Source organism: Podarcis cretensis, assembly GCF_951804945.1.
Source record: "Podarcis cretensis genome assembly, chromosome: 7".
NCBI lineage: Eukaryota > Metazoa > Chordata > Lepidosauria > Squamata > Lacertidae > Podarcis > Podarcis cretensis.
The window spans coordinates 94,498,671-94,513,769 of record NC_137176.1 but is presented as its reverse complement, the minus strand read 5'-3'; the positions used below and the strand labels follow the sequence as shown (position 1 = coordinate 94,513,769).

Here is a 15,099-nt window from a genome sequence, read left to right as displayed (position 1 = left end):
GGGGGCTGGGAGCAAGGCAGTGGCATCTGGCTCAGCCTGGGCCTAAGAAGACGGGGGGGGGGGGAGGTGAGGAGGTAACACCCAGATGCCAGTCTGACCCCATCCCATGAGTGTGCAAAACACTTTGGGCACACTCAGTTTAGTTGAATTACTTGTACCTTGCTTTTCTATTAAAATAATAACCAAACAGCTAACAATTAAAAAGAAAATTCAGTGTAATGGAGGAGCAATTGATTTCCTGTGGGAAGTTTGTGGTTCACTATTGGGGCATGTTTTTTTCCTGGACATTGTCCCTCTGCACACACTCAAGCAGTTCAGAATCCAGATGCACCAACACCCAGAAAAGCTGCAGGCGGGGGTGTGGGGACAGCTCCAGCTGTTTAGCTTTAGAGCAGAAATCAAAATTATTGTATTTATTCCATTCACTCCCCTCTACAGCAGATAACCAAGAAAGTCCTTTCTCATGGATTATTTTAAGATGTTTTTAAAAGACTCCTTTTATTAAAAACCCTTACAAGGGTAAGTCCAAAGGCTGTAGCCATGGGCACAGAGAGGAGAGTGCAGAAAGGCGTTGGCAGGTGGCCCAGGACCCCAAAGGCACACAGGGAGGTGGGTCAGGGGTCTCAGCCAGCACTTTCTCTGTCTCTGGTGGTTCCCAGAGTGGTTTTACACTCAGGGCTTGAAATGGGGAAGAGAAGCAGGTCTTAGTCAGGGGAGCAGAGACTGTGCTGCAGCAAGAGCACCCTGCTCAACTGTCCTGAGTGGCAGGGTAGGCGGTTGCCCGTCTTCCCTCCCTCCACCTTTCAGGCCCTGGGCAGTTGCAGGATTGGCTCTGCAGTTTGGGAGCAGGCTGAGCTGGGCTGGGAAGGTCAAAGCTGCTGGGTGTTGTGGTCTATTGCCTGCTGGCAAGTGTCTGATACAGGCAGACTCTGAAGAGCAGACTTGCAGATGGTCCCATAGGACTGGGAGTAACTGCCCAGGCAGGCCTTTGGGTCCCCAGCCATTCCCACGTTTGCTGTAGCCCGGAACATCTTCTTACAGGGCTTAAGAAATGAGCGAGCTTCCCTGCTGTGGACCTCGGAGCTCCCTGGATTCTGCAAAAGAGACAGGAGAGCTGTGGGGGCACTGCAGATGGGAGCAGGAACACTTGGTGGGACGGGGAGCATCCCTCAACATACCATTTGGGACAACTGGAAAGGTCTGAGCTGAACCCGGCGGCTCCCAAGACTCAGCCCCTTTGCTTCCTGGCCAGTCTTGGACTGGAGAGCTGGAGCTGGCCAGACAGCTGCACCTTATAAGCAGCCCAGTGTCAGAGGAGTCAGCTGCAGCCACGGTCACGGCTGGAGTCCCAGACCTGTCAAACCAGTTGCTGCCTCCCTCCTCTGCCTCCCTGCCAGACCAGAGAAACCTAGTCCATCGCAACCCAGTCTCCCCATGTAGAGGAGCATAGTCTGCCTTCTTCAGTTCCTTACCCATGCTTGCTTTGCACAAAGATCTCCCAGCCTTAGAAGCCATCAGGAATCAACTTGCAGGCTTTCCCCAGATCCACCTGTAGCCCGCCCTGACTGCCCACTCCACCTGCAGCCCACCTGGCTGGTTGAGCTCCTGGTCTAGCGGCTCCTTTCACACAAGGACCCCAAGCCAGGAATGAAGTGTTGGGAGGGCAGGAAAGAGGCTCCATTTCACTCACCAGGCCAGCAGCTGCCTTCCTGGGGGAGCCCTCCTTCCTCATCAGGTGGTGGTGAAGAGCCGCCTCCTGGGCTTGAGCACACAGTGAAAGGGGCCTGGGGAAGGAGGTTGCCTGGCCTCTGCCCACCTCCAGGCCCTTGGGCACCTGCTGAAGCAAAGCAAAGTGGAGTCTGAACCCTGCCTGACTCAAGAGTAGAGAAGGGGGAAGCAAAGCAGCTGCAGCAACTGGGAGGAGATTTCCCATAACAACGGCCATCACTGAGAAAGGATCAAGCTGCCCCTCGCCACCCATACACCCTCCTGCCACAAGGCAGAGATGCTTCATGACTCCCATGCTGCAGGTGGGGCCGTGTGCTGGGGCAGAAGGGGATGGAGCAGAAGGGCTTTGAAGAAGCGGCTTGGCAGTTAGGAGGCAGTGAACCCAAGAGGCGGAGACCTCATTGCATCTCCCTTGCCTCCCTAGCGTGGTAGGGGTGGGGTGGGGGAGAGAGGGAGGCAGGTGGGCTCATTCTGCAGCAGCTGGAGCGTCAGTGTTGCTGGAGAGCTGCTTTGTGTGTGGCTCCTGCAGCTGGCCAGCTGGCCGCCTGCTCTGAAGGGGCTGCGCACGGGAAGAAGAGGAAGACAACAACCAAGTTACTCACGCCATGGATAGTCTGAGGAGCTGCTGCAGGGGGTGGGCTGCTGGCTGGTACGGCGAGCGCCTGCCTCCCCACTTTCTGGCTGAGGGCAGCAGCCGGCTGCTGCAGGAGTGGTGCAGAGCGATTCCTGGCCATGTTGCTGGGAGCCAGGCTATGTGCTGAAATGAGAGAGCCTGAATCACAACACTCAGGAAGGAAAAGGCCACAGAGAAGGCTCAGTGCCCCAGGCAGACTGGAATGATCCACCGGGGGCTGGGGGAGGCTCCTCTCTTGGTTCTCCATTGGGCACCACCTTTGCTATTTTGGCAAAGGATGATGACATCCAAGCAACTTATTCTGAGCAAGCCTGAGCAAAGGTCCTTCCTGGACTGGCAGAGGAAAGATGGGGTGTCTTGGTGGTCAGCAGGAACCCCAAGATCTTTGTAAGGCAGATCAGGCAACCCAGAAAGCCAAGCCAGTGGGGAAATCCCTATAGCATTATTTCACTTTTAAAATTTGCATTCTGCTAACATACACACAATTGAATTATTACACTAAGCAGAATAAAAGGACGAGATAAAGCCTGCCAATAAATTCATCACAGCCTGTCCTGCCAGAACGCCCACACCGAGCTTCTCCTGGCACTAGAGATGCCAAGACAGGACAAGGGCAAGGCTTCCTGGGGTGCAGGTGTTCTTTTTGCACCCCCCCCAGGCAGCCTCTGCTCCTGGTCTCCTCCTTTCAGTGAGCCTTTCCTGCCCTAGAAGGCAGGCCAGTTCTGTCAGTTTGCATTTCTTAGTGCAGAAAGTATTGATCTCATATGTAAAGATCTTTGTATTCTGATTAATTCTAGAAGCTACTAGAAGCTTCTCTGTGTGTGACAAGAAGAGGCAGAAGGGTTAATGATTGTTTGGGTTATACCTTCAGAGAAGCTGAGTACAGCTGCTTTGAATTAGTGCTCTTCCAATTAAGGTCATGCTGACTATAAATATAGGCCAGAAGGAGCCTGGGTTTTACTCTTCTTTTCTCTTCTCTCTCTCTTCCGTGTGGTGTTTCTATACATAGGATGCTTAGTGCTAAGGTTTAGTCTTATTATGAGCTAAGTTTATAAATGCTGCAACTGGATTTTGCATGGACTGAGCCAATCCTGATTGTATTGGATTTGATAACCATTATGCTATATTTGCCTTCAGCACAAGGAAAGCTCTGCTGAATGAAGTACTATTGCCTCTGGTCTATTTTGGGGAACTCTGCAATGTGTTTAAGGTTTTCCTCCACAAGTATGACACACGTATGACAAATTCCTCCCTCAATAGCCTTTGACTAGTGGGAGTCCTGGGACACCGCTCAGCTGCCCTCCTCTATTTCCTGGCCTCACAGAAACCCAGGGGCTGGAGGCTTTTCAAGCAGAACCTCGTAGTGGAAGCTGGCTGGGGACGGCTGGAGCCCCACAGTCCTCCACCTCTCCACCCGCCTCTCTCAGCAATCTCACAAGAGGCTGGCCAGCCTCACAAGCCGGAGGAAGGTGCTCTGGGGCACTGTGTCCGTCCCATTCACCCCAGCCAAAGGCACAGTTGCAAGGGGACACCTACTGTGGCTGGTCATGTGGCTGGCAGGACTGCACAGGGGGGCTGTGATCCCTGGCCTGAGGCGGCCAAGGCTCCTGGTCTCCTTTGCCCTCTGCTGGGAAGCTTCACAAGGTGCCAACAACTGGGGGGAGCCCCTTGACGGGAGGGGCGGTGACACCCCTTGTTCCTCACAGCGCGTTTTGGGAGGGGGACTGGGCTGGAGGTTCTCATTTTGGGGCTGCTGATGCTTCTGAGGGTGGCGGTTCCTGGCCTTCCTTTCCAAGATCATCTGCAAAGAAGAAGATCTGATCAGGTTTCAAATCACCAGTATGGCAAGAGCAGTTAAGAATTTTCTTTTGCTGGATGGCAGGTACAGAAATGCATTGGCAGTGGAAATACTTAAGGAGAGGACTGGCAACCATTCCACTGAGCAGAGAGGGGACAGCCTAGATGACCTGGAATTCTCCCAACTCATGTGATGCTAGGAATATTGAGCAGAAGAAACTTGTGGCAGGAAAAGACCAATTCAAGCAAGTTTAAGCAAGAGGAAGAAAAGGTCTGGTGCATGCTTCATCTCAACCACAAAGGTCCAGGAAGAAGACAGGTGATGGGGCCAGTCAGGATAGGCAGCTAGATGGGCCAAAGTGCCCTAGGCTCATTTCCAGCCCCTGACCTGCTGGGGCTAAGCACCGAGGCGGACCTGCAGTAGGCCTTCTCAGTGGCTGCCCCTCAACCCTTGGAACTCCTTTCTGCTGGAGACTCAGCAGAGGCTGCACATGCCAGGAAAGCCATGCACAATGTTGGCATGCACAGTGGTTACCCACCCAAGTCCCTTTGGAGGATGCTGTGGTGAACACAGGTCAAGGGCGCCAGCAGCCCATTCAGTCTTAGGGGTGCACGAGGAGTCTTACCTCATAGAGCTTATTGCGATACTCAGCCACAGAGAGCTGCACGTCATCATCCAGGGGGAGGACCACACTGTAGTCAAGAGCAGGCTCTTTGCTGGGGCAGTGGAACCTGCCAAGAGCACATGGAGTGAGACAAGATCCTTCGGCTGGCACCAAGGAGAGACGCTGGCCCTTAGCCAAGCACCAGGACCTGACCAGCTGGCCCATGGGCTGCAACTTGCCCAAGCATGTCTGTCTGACCCTTCAGAAGATGGGCAACTCCCCACCCAGCACAGGCCAAGATGCCTCCACTGCAAGCCAGTCCTCAAGACACTCACCGTCGCACGTAGGGGTGCTCCAATGCCTGTTCCGCCGTCAGTCGCTTCTCAGGGTTGAATACCAGGAGCCGTTTCAGAAGGTCCAGGGCTTGGGTGGGGGTGGAGGTGGGCAGAAGCTCCTCAAAAGCCACCTGTGGCCTACAGTTGGAGAAAAGGCACACAGCAGCTCCCCACCTGCAAGCAACAGACAGACCACCCCACCCAGCCCTGGAGGGCGTGTTCTCAGCAGGACCATGAGCAACTGGCTGCTCAAGACACTCACTGGCAGCTCAGTCGGCCGATAATGGAGGCTCTGTAGTCGGAGTGGAAGGCGGCCACATCTGCAACAGCAAGGCAGTCAGTCAACCTCACCAGGACAGGAGGCAGGCGCTTCAGCCAGGGAAGTGCCGCTCACCCGTCCTCTGCTTGCTCTCTCCCTCCTTCCCAGCAGAACACCACACACAGTGCAGCAGCAGGAGGGCAGGGCTGCAGAGGTGGGCCCTGGGAGTCAACCAGCCCCTCAGGACTGGGCCAATGACACAGATGTTGTAAAATTAGCCTCACCAATTCATGGAATGACCATAGATGTTCCTGCATATGATCTCAGTGACTGAGCTGGGTTCTAAGGGTTCAGGCGATGCCTGAGGCACCCTGGACCCAAGTACTTCAGGGACCTTGAATCTCTCTGGGTAGCAGATGGGCAGCCAGTGCAGCTCTTTTAACAAGGGTGTCACATGCTCTCAACCAGATCTCCCCATCAGCAGTCTAGCCGTCACATTCTGCACCAGCAGCCCTAAGGGCAGTCCCACATGGAGCTGAGTTCATTTGGTGCTGGCTTAAAAGTATAGTTCTGTAGCTGCAGCCGGAGAGGGGGCTGGGCACTTTTTCACTCCTTTGCCACACTCTCTGCAGCACCCACAGAACTTCCAAAGGTCCCCCTTTCCTTGAGCTGGCTCTCCTCCTCCGCAAAACCTTCTCACCTTCTGGGGAGGGAGCAGGAACAACACGCAGAATCTGCTCTAGTTGGTTGACTGTGGATGTGCCAGGGAAGAGAGGCTTCCCCAGGAGCATCTCGCCCAAGATGCAGCCCAGGCTCCACATGTCCACACCCTTCGTGTAGCTGCAAGCAAGGAAGAAGACATCCATGTTGGGCCTCAAGAGTCTGACATCCAAGGGCTCCTGGCATCCCTCAACACAGATATCCAGACCTGACGTCCTGAAGACGTGCTTGATCCTGCTTTCTTCCTTTCCCTTTCTTCCTTCCACATCACTCCTATTCCCTGGTGTTTGTGTACTGGCAAAAAGCTGCTCACTTCAGGCCCCCACCAAACAAGGGATACTTTGGGGCTGGATCTGGACCTGCCAGTGCCCCTTGGGCCTGGCACCCCAATGCCACTAGTGCCCCCAGAGGAAGAAATGTATTTCATTGTTTTTCTAGACCACCTTTCATCAGGGCAAAGCACAAAAGATCGTGAAGCGGCATATAAAATCAAAAGCAGTAAAACTGTTCAAGAATTAAAACAGTTCAGCTGCACTTTAATTGTAACGTTCCTTCCACAGTCCTCACCACAAAGCTAGTGTGAAGAAGAGCATTTTCATTCACCTTCTGACAGATGGGAGGTGGGGGGGGGGTCACCATCTCCATGAGGGAGGGAGTTCCTCTGGTCAGGGCACTGCAGAGAAGGCCCGGTCCACCACCACTGGGCACCAAGCCACACCTGTTGATGGGACATCTGAATGGCCTCCCCCACCAACTGCAAGGCCTGGCTGGGCAAATGTGAGAACAGACTGACTTCTAGGGACTTGGGTCCTCTTGGTTTGGGACTAACACACTCATGTGGAGCCAACAGCAAGTAGGCAGCCAGCTCAGCTCCCCAAGGGGAGGTGCCACGGCTCTGGATTGGCATGCCACCTGCAAAGCCAGCAACAGCACATTGCACCCAGCATGACAAGAGTCCGGCTGAGGGGTCACCAGAGCGTGGCAAAGGCAGCTCAACCCAGGAGGAGCAACGGTGGCAAATCCAGACCAAGGAGGACTGCCAAGCCACCACGCTGCTACTTCAGGAGTGGGCAGCTCCATTGAGAACAGGCTGGCTCCCCAACTCCCTGACACAGGACCCCCCACTCCCATTGCCTTGCCAAGATTCAGCTTCTATCTGTTGGCCCTCAGCCAGCCTGTCTGCCTATGGGAGGCTGTGAACAGCAGCCACAGACTCAAGCTCCTCAGCCTCTCCGAGGCTTCTGGAGGCACCCTCCTTACCTGTGAGAGGAAAGCAGAATCTCAGGGGCTCGGTACCAGCGGGTAGCAACATACTCCGTCAGGGCAGGGCTGTCGTGATCCTGGTGGATCTGACACAGGGAACGGGCCAGTCCAAAGTCACACAACTTGACAAAGCAGTCTGCATCCAGCAGGATGTTTGAAGGCTGCATGTGGAAAAGGTATCAGGGGAGTGAAAGAACACAAGAATCAGCCATCCTGTCTGTGTGGTGGTTAGAGTCCTAGGTTACAAGCAGGGACACCCAAGTTCAATCCCTGCTTGCCCAGGGAGTGCACTGGGTGATCCAGAGCCAGTTACTCTCTCTCAAACCAACCTACGTCATAGGCAAAGAAAGAACCAAGTATGAATCCTGAGCTGTTTGGAAGGAGGTGTAATAATGTAATAAAAGAGAAAATGGAACGAGGAAGACCCACCCACTACAGCATTTCACCCCCCCCCCTTTAATTCAACGTATGGCTGGAGCCCAAGTCCTTCCCACACATGTACCTTCTGGTCCCTATGAATGACGTTTCCTGAGTGGATGAATTTGGTGGCTTTTAACAGCTGATACAGGATGTAACACTTATGAATATCTTTCAGTAAATTTCCCTTCTTGATCACCGCATGCAAGTCGGTCTCTGAAACGGGGAACAGCAGAGAAGCAGTGGGTGCCTGGCACTGCCTTGACCATTCAGCCCAAGACCACAAACCCTGGCCCTTCTGCTAGACTGCCTCCAAACCCAGGCCTGCAAGGATTACCCCAAAGGATTCAGCTAAGAGGGTCACAAATATCTCAGAGCTTAACCCAGGACTCTGAATGAAAACCTGTGAGCAGATTTAACAGCAAAATGGAGATGGGTGTCATCAGTGTAGTGATGACCCTGTGCCCCCAACTTCCAGATGATTGCTCCCAACGCCTTCATGAAGATGTTAAATAGCATTGGGGATAAAAAAGTGCCCTGTGGCATTGCACAGCTAAGGTGTGGGGGAGGTAGACACACAGTGCCCCAAGGAGACTCTCCTAGACTAGCCATGCAGGTAGGAGTGGAACCACTGTAAAGCAGTGCCCCCAGCTCTTAATCCAGGGAGGAATGCCAAGAGGTATTGCAGTCAATTGCATCAAAGGCCACTGAGAGAGCCAACAGTGGCAACAGGGCCACACTCCCCCTGCTCCCCCCTTGAGAGAGGTCATCCATTAGGACCCCCTATAAACCATCCACGGGTCTCCCCTCACCCCAGGTATAACTTACGGATAGCCAGTAACAGGATGTCCATGCCCCCTAACCATGTTTACTCCAACACCCCCACCATGCTGCTACTATACTCGCACCAGACGTAGCTGTTTCCTAGCTATTTATGTGTGTGGCAAAGAGCCACTGACTGAAGTGCTCACCAGAGCGACAGCTCCCCTCAGCCCCCACTCACAATGCGAGACTGAGTTGTGCACACAGACACTTAGCACAGACTCTGCAGTGCCTGCCTCCCACTCCTCCATGTCACGATCACAGAAGGGGGAGCCCTGCCCTCGCTATTCCCAAATGAGCCACCCAAAGGGGACCTTCCTTTTGGCATCTCCCCCTTTGGCCTTGGTGGGCTGTTTGTTTACAAGCTTGTGGGCCAGCTGCTTTCAGCCTTCTCCACTTCCCTCCCTTGGTAGCATTTACCCTGCACTCAAAATGCTCTGCTCAACATGCACTTTCACTCTGGCTTCCTGCTCCTCATTGTCAAGGTCCTCTCCACAAGAAGGAAGCCTAAGTTAAAAACTCACCCATAGACTCAAAAACCAGGTAGATGTCCTTGTCATTCTGAGCTCGGATGACATTCAAGAGTCTGATGATGTTTGGATGCTCTCCAAATTCCTGCAGGAAGAAAGACTTGCCCATCAATGACGGTTGCTCTTGAGGACTCTTCAGAGAGCTTGCTAGCAGAGCCCAACATACTCTAAACAGAAAACCACCACTGGGACTGTGGGTTGAGTCGCTGTTTGCATGCAGGAAGACTCATCTGGCGGCTGCAGAGAAAGAGCCTGGCACTGACTCACAGGTGTTCCCATGAGAAGGTACCCTCCTCAAGTCTTGGTTACTCATCTGCAGCAAGATGGTTTTCTAACTCCAACTTTGGTGTAATAAATATTCTGCCAAAGCGAATATGCTTGACAATTGTAATGTGGTCTTCCCCAACCTGGTGCCCTCCAGATGTTGTTGAGCTCCAGCTCCCATCAACCACAGCAGCCAGCCTGGGCAATGATCAGGGATGATGAAAGGAGTTTGAGTCCAACAACATCTGGAGGGCACCAGCTTGGGAAAAGCTACAACAGAATGTGTTTCAGACACCTTACTGAGAATACTGTGTCCAATTCTGGGCACCACAATTTAAGAAGGATGTTGACAAGCTGGAACGTGTGCAGAGGAGGGCAGCCAAGATGCTCAAGTAGCTAGAAGCCAAGTCTTATGAGGAACAGTTGAAGGAGTTGGGTATGTTTAACCTGGAAATAGGACACTGAGAAGGGATGTGATAGTCATCTTCAAATATCTTAAGGGATGTCACAGGGAAGAGGGAGCATGCTTGTTTTCTCCTGCTCTGGAGGGTAGGACTCAAACCAATGGCTTCAAGTTACAAGAAAGGAGATTCCAACTAAACATTTGGAAATACTTTCTGACAGTAAGTTTCTCAGCAGTGGAACAGGACTCTGCTTCCTTGGAAGTTTCTAAACAGAGGTTGGATGACCATCTGTCATGGATGCTTTAGGTGAGGTTTCTGCATTGCAGGGGGTTGGACTAGATGACCCTTGGGTCCCTTCCAACTCTAAGATTCTATGATTGTATATTGCTTTAATTACCACTCAAGTCAATCATGTACTTGTTTAACGTGAAAGTTAGTTCAAAAGCATAAAAAGCTTGGTAATACAGATACCAAATTATCAGTAGGGGCAGCAAATCTGTGTATGCTTGTCACTGCCCCCAAGCAGCTTTTTCAGCAGCTACTGCAAAGGCGTCATTACACAGACAGAATGCAGCCATGTGGCTTCCTAGCACCAAATTCTCTCTCTCCCAATTGCCAGTTATTCGGCACAACTGAAGGGAAGTGTGCCCTGGCGTTATTCATTGCTGTGTGGATATGTAAGAGAGGAAGGGGAGAAGAAAAATCAAAAGGAAAGTGGGGAAGGGGAACATGACATATATAGATGTCACTGCCCACTTCCCCAAAAGGGAAGGTTAAGAGCCTGAGCTAAGAGACCGAGTAGCTGCTTTGCATTTTCAAGAGTTCAATCCCCAGCATCTCCAGTTAAAAGGGTGTTAGAGGGTTAGGCTGGAAAAGATGTCTGCCTTGGACCTTAGCTCATCACTACCAGCCAGAACAGGCACTACTGGGTTTAGCGGTTCTCAACCTGTGGGTCCCCAGATGTTGTTGGACTACAACTCCCATCATCCCTGAGCTCTTGCCTTGCTAGCTAGGGGTGATGGGAGTTGTAGTTCAACAACATCTGGGGACCCACAGGTGGAGAAAGGCTGGTTCAGATGAACAAATGGCCTGACTCAGCAGAAAGCGGCTTCATATTCTCACCAGTAAAAAAGTAGCCACTGAAGTTGAAGCATCAGAATCCCACTTGTTCCCTCCCACCTGGGGCATGAAGCCAAACTAATATGTAAGAAGGAGTCCATGGAGCACCCCACCATTGCTTAATCTTGACTCCCTAAGGTTCAGGTCGGGGTCACAAGCAAGAAACGTGAGCCAGGAGATAGAAGCAAAACAGCAGCCAGTAGGCCTGATCTTTATTGTTGCAACAAGACTTCCCACTAATACAAAGATGAAGCAGCCAGAAGCCTCAATCAATGGGTTACATCAGTATTTCAATGTTTTCCAAAGTTTCCCATAATAAATCTTAGGATGCATCATCAAGCCATCATAGATATGTCGCATAAAAGATGTAGTCTTGGGTAGAACCTGAGATCCAGGCATTCCCCTCACTCAAATACAGCCTTTCACACTCACTCCATCACAGTACAAAGGAAACTATTTACAGTTCCCTGGTCCCTGGGTCAAGTCAAATACACCCCTTGTCTTAATCCCACTATGGGGTGGGTAGGTACTGTGATTGAGATGGCTATCTGTCTGACGCTCTTGGGGTCATCTCATTTGGAAGGCCCTGCAGACATGACTGTACATCTCAGGGATTATGGTGGGCTCACTCACTCCTTCCCTTATACCTCACTTCCCTGGGTCCTAAATGCTATTCGAACCGAGAAGATTGTTACAACAAGTGATTTCTTATGAATTTCTAAAGTTTTCCCATTGAGCCAGTACATAGATACATTTATCAGCGAAATGCTGCATTTGGTATTGACACTTTCTCTGTTTTCCTTTGTTGGATACCTGGGGCTCAGCCGGGAGTCTCGGGCTCCTTCTGCAAACTGAGCTGAGCTCCACTTGCAGATGCAATGCCTTTGCAGATATGTTGCTGTTATTTTCTCTTGACACTAGAGAATTTGGTTTGACAGGTGAAAGGCAGGGAAATATCTCTGTGGTACCTGTGTGAGTGAAAATTTGTGTAGCGGAGACTCTTTGTGTGGAGAGGCAAGGCTCATGGGGGGGGGTGTCTCAAACCCCTTCCAATTTCCCTGTAACAAATACATGTGTAACCACAGAAATCCAGTGTTGCCCCCAGTGACACGCAGACAAAAGGGCATTCTGGAAGAAGCAGAAGCGCAGGCCAAAAGCCAAGAGACAGTCATTGCTTACCTGAAGGAACATAATCTCCCGGAAGGTTCTCTGAAAAGAAACACATACCATTGGCTGAGGTCGGAGTAGCTTCTCAGGGTCCCAGTAAAGTCATGCAATAAGCACATCAACGTTCCACAATGCCCCACATGTTCTATGCCCTGCAGCCATATTTGCCAAGCTGGGGATTATTATCACTTAGTAATAATAACCACGATTCTATATACAATAGTAACTGCAAGAATAATAATATAGCCATTTATTATTTGAGCCTTGGGATTGCTAAAAAGAGCTCTAAAACGGTGCTGCAGCAGCCGTTCTTCTCATCCCTCCTCGACTCCCTCTGGTCACTTTCGCTCAGAGGGGGGTTTGTTTCCCGGGCAAAAATACACGACTCTCCCAGCCCGAATCAAGGTCCTGCCTGGAGCGACACCTGCATCTGGCCGCCTCAGAGCCTCAGGCGCCCGCGCCCTTAAACTCCTTCCGATCTCTATGGCGATAAGTTTCTCGCTCTCCCTTTCTCTCTCACAGCATCCGGAAGGGACCCCGGGGGTCCTCTAGTCGAGCCCCTGCTGCGCCGCCATCAATTGTGGGCGCCTCCCGGGGGCGGGGGGGCTTCACCTGAGCGTCAGTCCGGTTCCGGAAGGCGTCGAAGATTTTCTTGACGGCCACGACGGCGCCCGTCTTGCGATCGACGGCCTTCCAGACGATCCCGTAGGCCTGCGGGGGGGGAGCGGGGGGGCGTCAGTGGCCAAAGGGGGCAGAGCCCCCCTCAAGTTAATCAATAGGAAGACGGGGGCCTCCGAAATCCTGGCTCCGCCCGCGCCGACAGGGGGGGTTGGGGGGCTTGTCCTCCAGGCCGCGACCCCCCCCCCGCCCGCCGCGACCCCCCCGCCCCACGCACCCCCTTGCCGAGGCGCCGCTTGATCTCGTAGCGCCGCGCCACCTGCTCCTCCACTTCGGCGGCTGCGCTCATTTTCGCCCGGCGGCCCGTTGGCTGCGGCTGCCATGGAAACGCCGAGGCGGGAGAGCGCGTGCGCGGGACGCAGCGTCCTTCCCCGCCCCCTCGCCCTCTGACCCCTCGCGGGCGCCAATCGCCGAGAGCGCCTCTCAAGGGCGCTTCGCGCGTGCGCTGTAGACGCGGCGAGACGCCCGCTCTCGCCCCGCCCCCTGACGCTGCTCATCAGCCGCGCTGGCATCCTCTTGTCCCGGTCTCTTCCCTGATCTAGCCTCGACTTGCCTGCTGAGCGTCTGCTCTTGTGCTTGTGAACACCACTGCCTCCCCCCCCCGCATTCTGCGGAGACCTGTACATAATGGGGTAAAGGTAAGGGACGCGGGTGGCGCTGTGGGCAAAACCACAGAGCCTAGGGCTTGCCGAGCAGAAGGTCGGCGGTTCAAATCCCCGCGACGGGGTGAGCTCCTGTTGCTCTGTCCCTGCTCCTGCCAACCTAGCAGTTCAAAAGCATGTCAAAGTGCAAGTAGATAAATAGGTACCACTCTGGCAGGAAGGTAAACGGCGTTTCCGTGCGCTGCTCTGGTTCGCCTGAAGCGGCTCAGTCATGCTGGCCACATGACCCGGAAGCTGTACGCCGGCTCCCTCGGCCAATAAAGCGAGATGAGCGCCGCAACCCCAGTCGGCCACGAATGGACCTAATGGCCAGGGGTCCCTTTACCCTTTACCTTTTAAAGGACCCCTGGGCGGTTAAGTCCATTTGAATATGACTGTGGGGTGCAGAGCTCATCTCCACTGTCAGGCTGATGGAACTGGCATTTGTCCGCAGAGACTTCCGGGTCAAGGGGCCAGCAGGACTGAAGCGCATCTGGCACAATGGGACACCACAGCAGTGCCTGTCTCCTGGCGCTGGGATGCTTTGGAGCTGCTAGGTTGGCAGGAGCTGGGACAAAGCAACAGGATTCAAACTGATGACCTTCCAGCGCCCCATACAGAATAGTCTGCTGCTGGGTCAGGCTAAAGGAGGCCCATCTAGTCCAGCATGCTGTTCTCACAGTAGCCACACAGGCGCCCATAATAAGAAACCCGCAAGCATGACCAAGCGCAAGAGAATCTGTCCCCTCTTGCAGTTTCCAGCAACTGGGACTCCGAAGCCTCACTGTCTGTGACCTGCTTGCCTTTCACCTTCTGATTTTTGAGAAGTTTCCTCTTCTGAAATAAAGTCTCTTTGGACTTCCTTGCCATTTGTCTAAGTAAATACTTGTTGAATTGGATGGCGCTGTGGCTGGTTTTGAATCCCCCAACTGCTTCTCACCCTGGTCCCAGGCACCACTTAAGCCCCAGGACAATGTCCTTGAGGAGGACTGGAAATTTTGCCATGAGCAGAAGACACATTTGCCACAACTCTTCTTCCTTTGAATGCCTCCTTGATTTCATTCTCCATATTCTGATTTCTTATAGTTGGACATGAAATGCTAACTGTTGAAGTGGAGACAAATATCTATTGAATCCTGTCTTATGCATTTGGGGTGGGCACCACTGGCACCTCCTTAGAAGTCAGTGTGAGGCTAGCCAAGGTCTCAGAGGAGCTTACTTGCAGCTTGGATGCAGTGGTGGGGTGGGCAGTCATGAGTGAAAAGCTCATTTGTTCAGGATGGATATCAGTGGCTCTCACTGGAGTGCCAGAGAAACATGCACTAGGTGGCCTTTGCAGGTGGAGACCCTTTCCCAGCAATGCAGCCTCCCACCCTCCCATTTCACCTAGCCAGGGGCCAGGGAGCCTGTGGCCCTCCAAACGTTGCTGAACTACGGTCCTCATCATCCCTGGCCAGACAGACTGGGGCTGATGGGAGCTAGAATGCTCTGGAAGACAGGACTCGAACCAATGGCTTCAAGTTACAAGAAAGGAGATCATGACTAAGTATTCGGAAAAACGCTCTGACAGTAAGAGCTGTTCGATAGTGGAACAGTCACCCTCTCCTTCCTTGGAGGTTTTTAAGCAGAGGTTGGATGGCTATCTGTCATGGATGCTTCAGCTGAGATTCCTGCATTACAGGGGTTGGACTAGATGACCCTTGGGTCCCTTCCAAT

At 52.9% G+C, this 15,099-nt stretch overlaps 1 protein-coding gene across 2 annotated transcripts; it reads right to left on the bottom strand.

Moving 5' to 3' along the window:
- Window positions 1-468: 468 nt before the first annotated feature.
- MAPK15 (mitogen-activated protein kinase 15) lies at window positions 469-13,114 on the bottom strand. 2 transcript variants are annotated; one of them, XM_079984340.1, is made up of 14 exons: window positions 12,960-13,114; window positions 12,677-12,775; window positions 12,077-12,106; window positions 9,105-9,195; window positions 7,844-7,974; window positions 7,339-7,502; window positions 6,059-6,198; window positions 5,362-5,419; window positions 5,100-5,237; window positions 4,786-4,891; window positions 3,899-4,163; window positions 2,331-2,485; window positions 1,691-1,837; window positions 469-1,094 (listed from the first exon to the last, which is right to left on the bottom strand). In XM_079984340.1, exons 1-14 carry the CDS (start codon window positions 13,029-13,031, stop codon window positions 870-872), a joined length of 1,821 nt encoding a protein of 606 aa, XP_079840466.1. In that variant the 5' UTR covers window positions 13,032-13,114; the 3' UTR covers window positions 469-869. The 2 variants fall into 2 exon arrangements, with proteins under 2 accessions (XP_079840466.1, XP_079840467.1); XM_079984341.1 differs by having other exon boundaries at window positions 1,691-1,834.
- Between the last annotated feature and the right edge of the window lie 1,985 nt (window positions 13,115-15,099).

Bases quoted from the DNA above. Each gene is read 5' to 3' on its own strand.
- MAPK15 (XM_079984340.1), bottom strand. From the start codon at position 13,031: ATGAGCGCAGCCGCCGAAGTGGAGGAGCAGGTGGCGCGGCGCTACGAG. The intron at 6,199-7,338 runs GTAAGGAGGGTG...CCTTGCTTGCAG, and splicing joins ATTCTGCTTTCCTCTCACAG to CTACACGAAGGGTGTGGACA. The intron at 5,420-6,058 runs GTGAGAAGGTTT...TTGCTGTTGCAG, and splicing joins TCCTGCTCCCTCCCCAGAAG to ATGTGGCCGCCTTCCACTCC.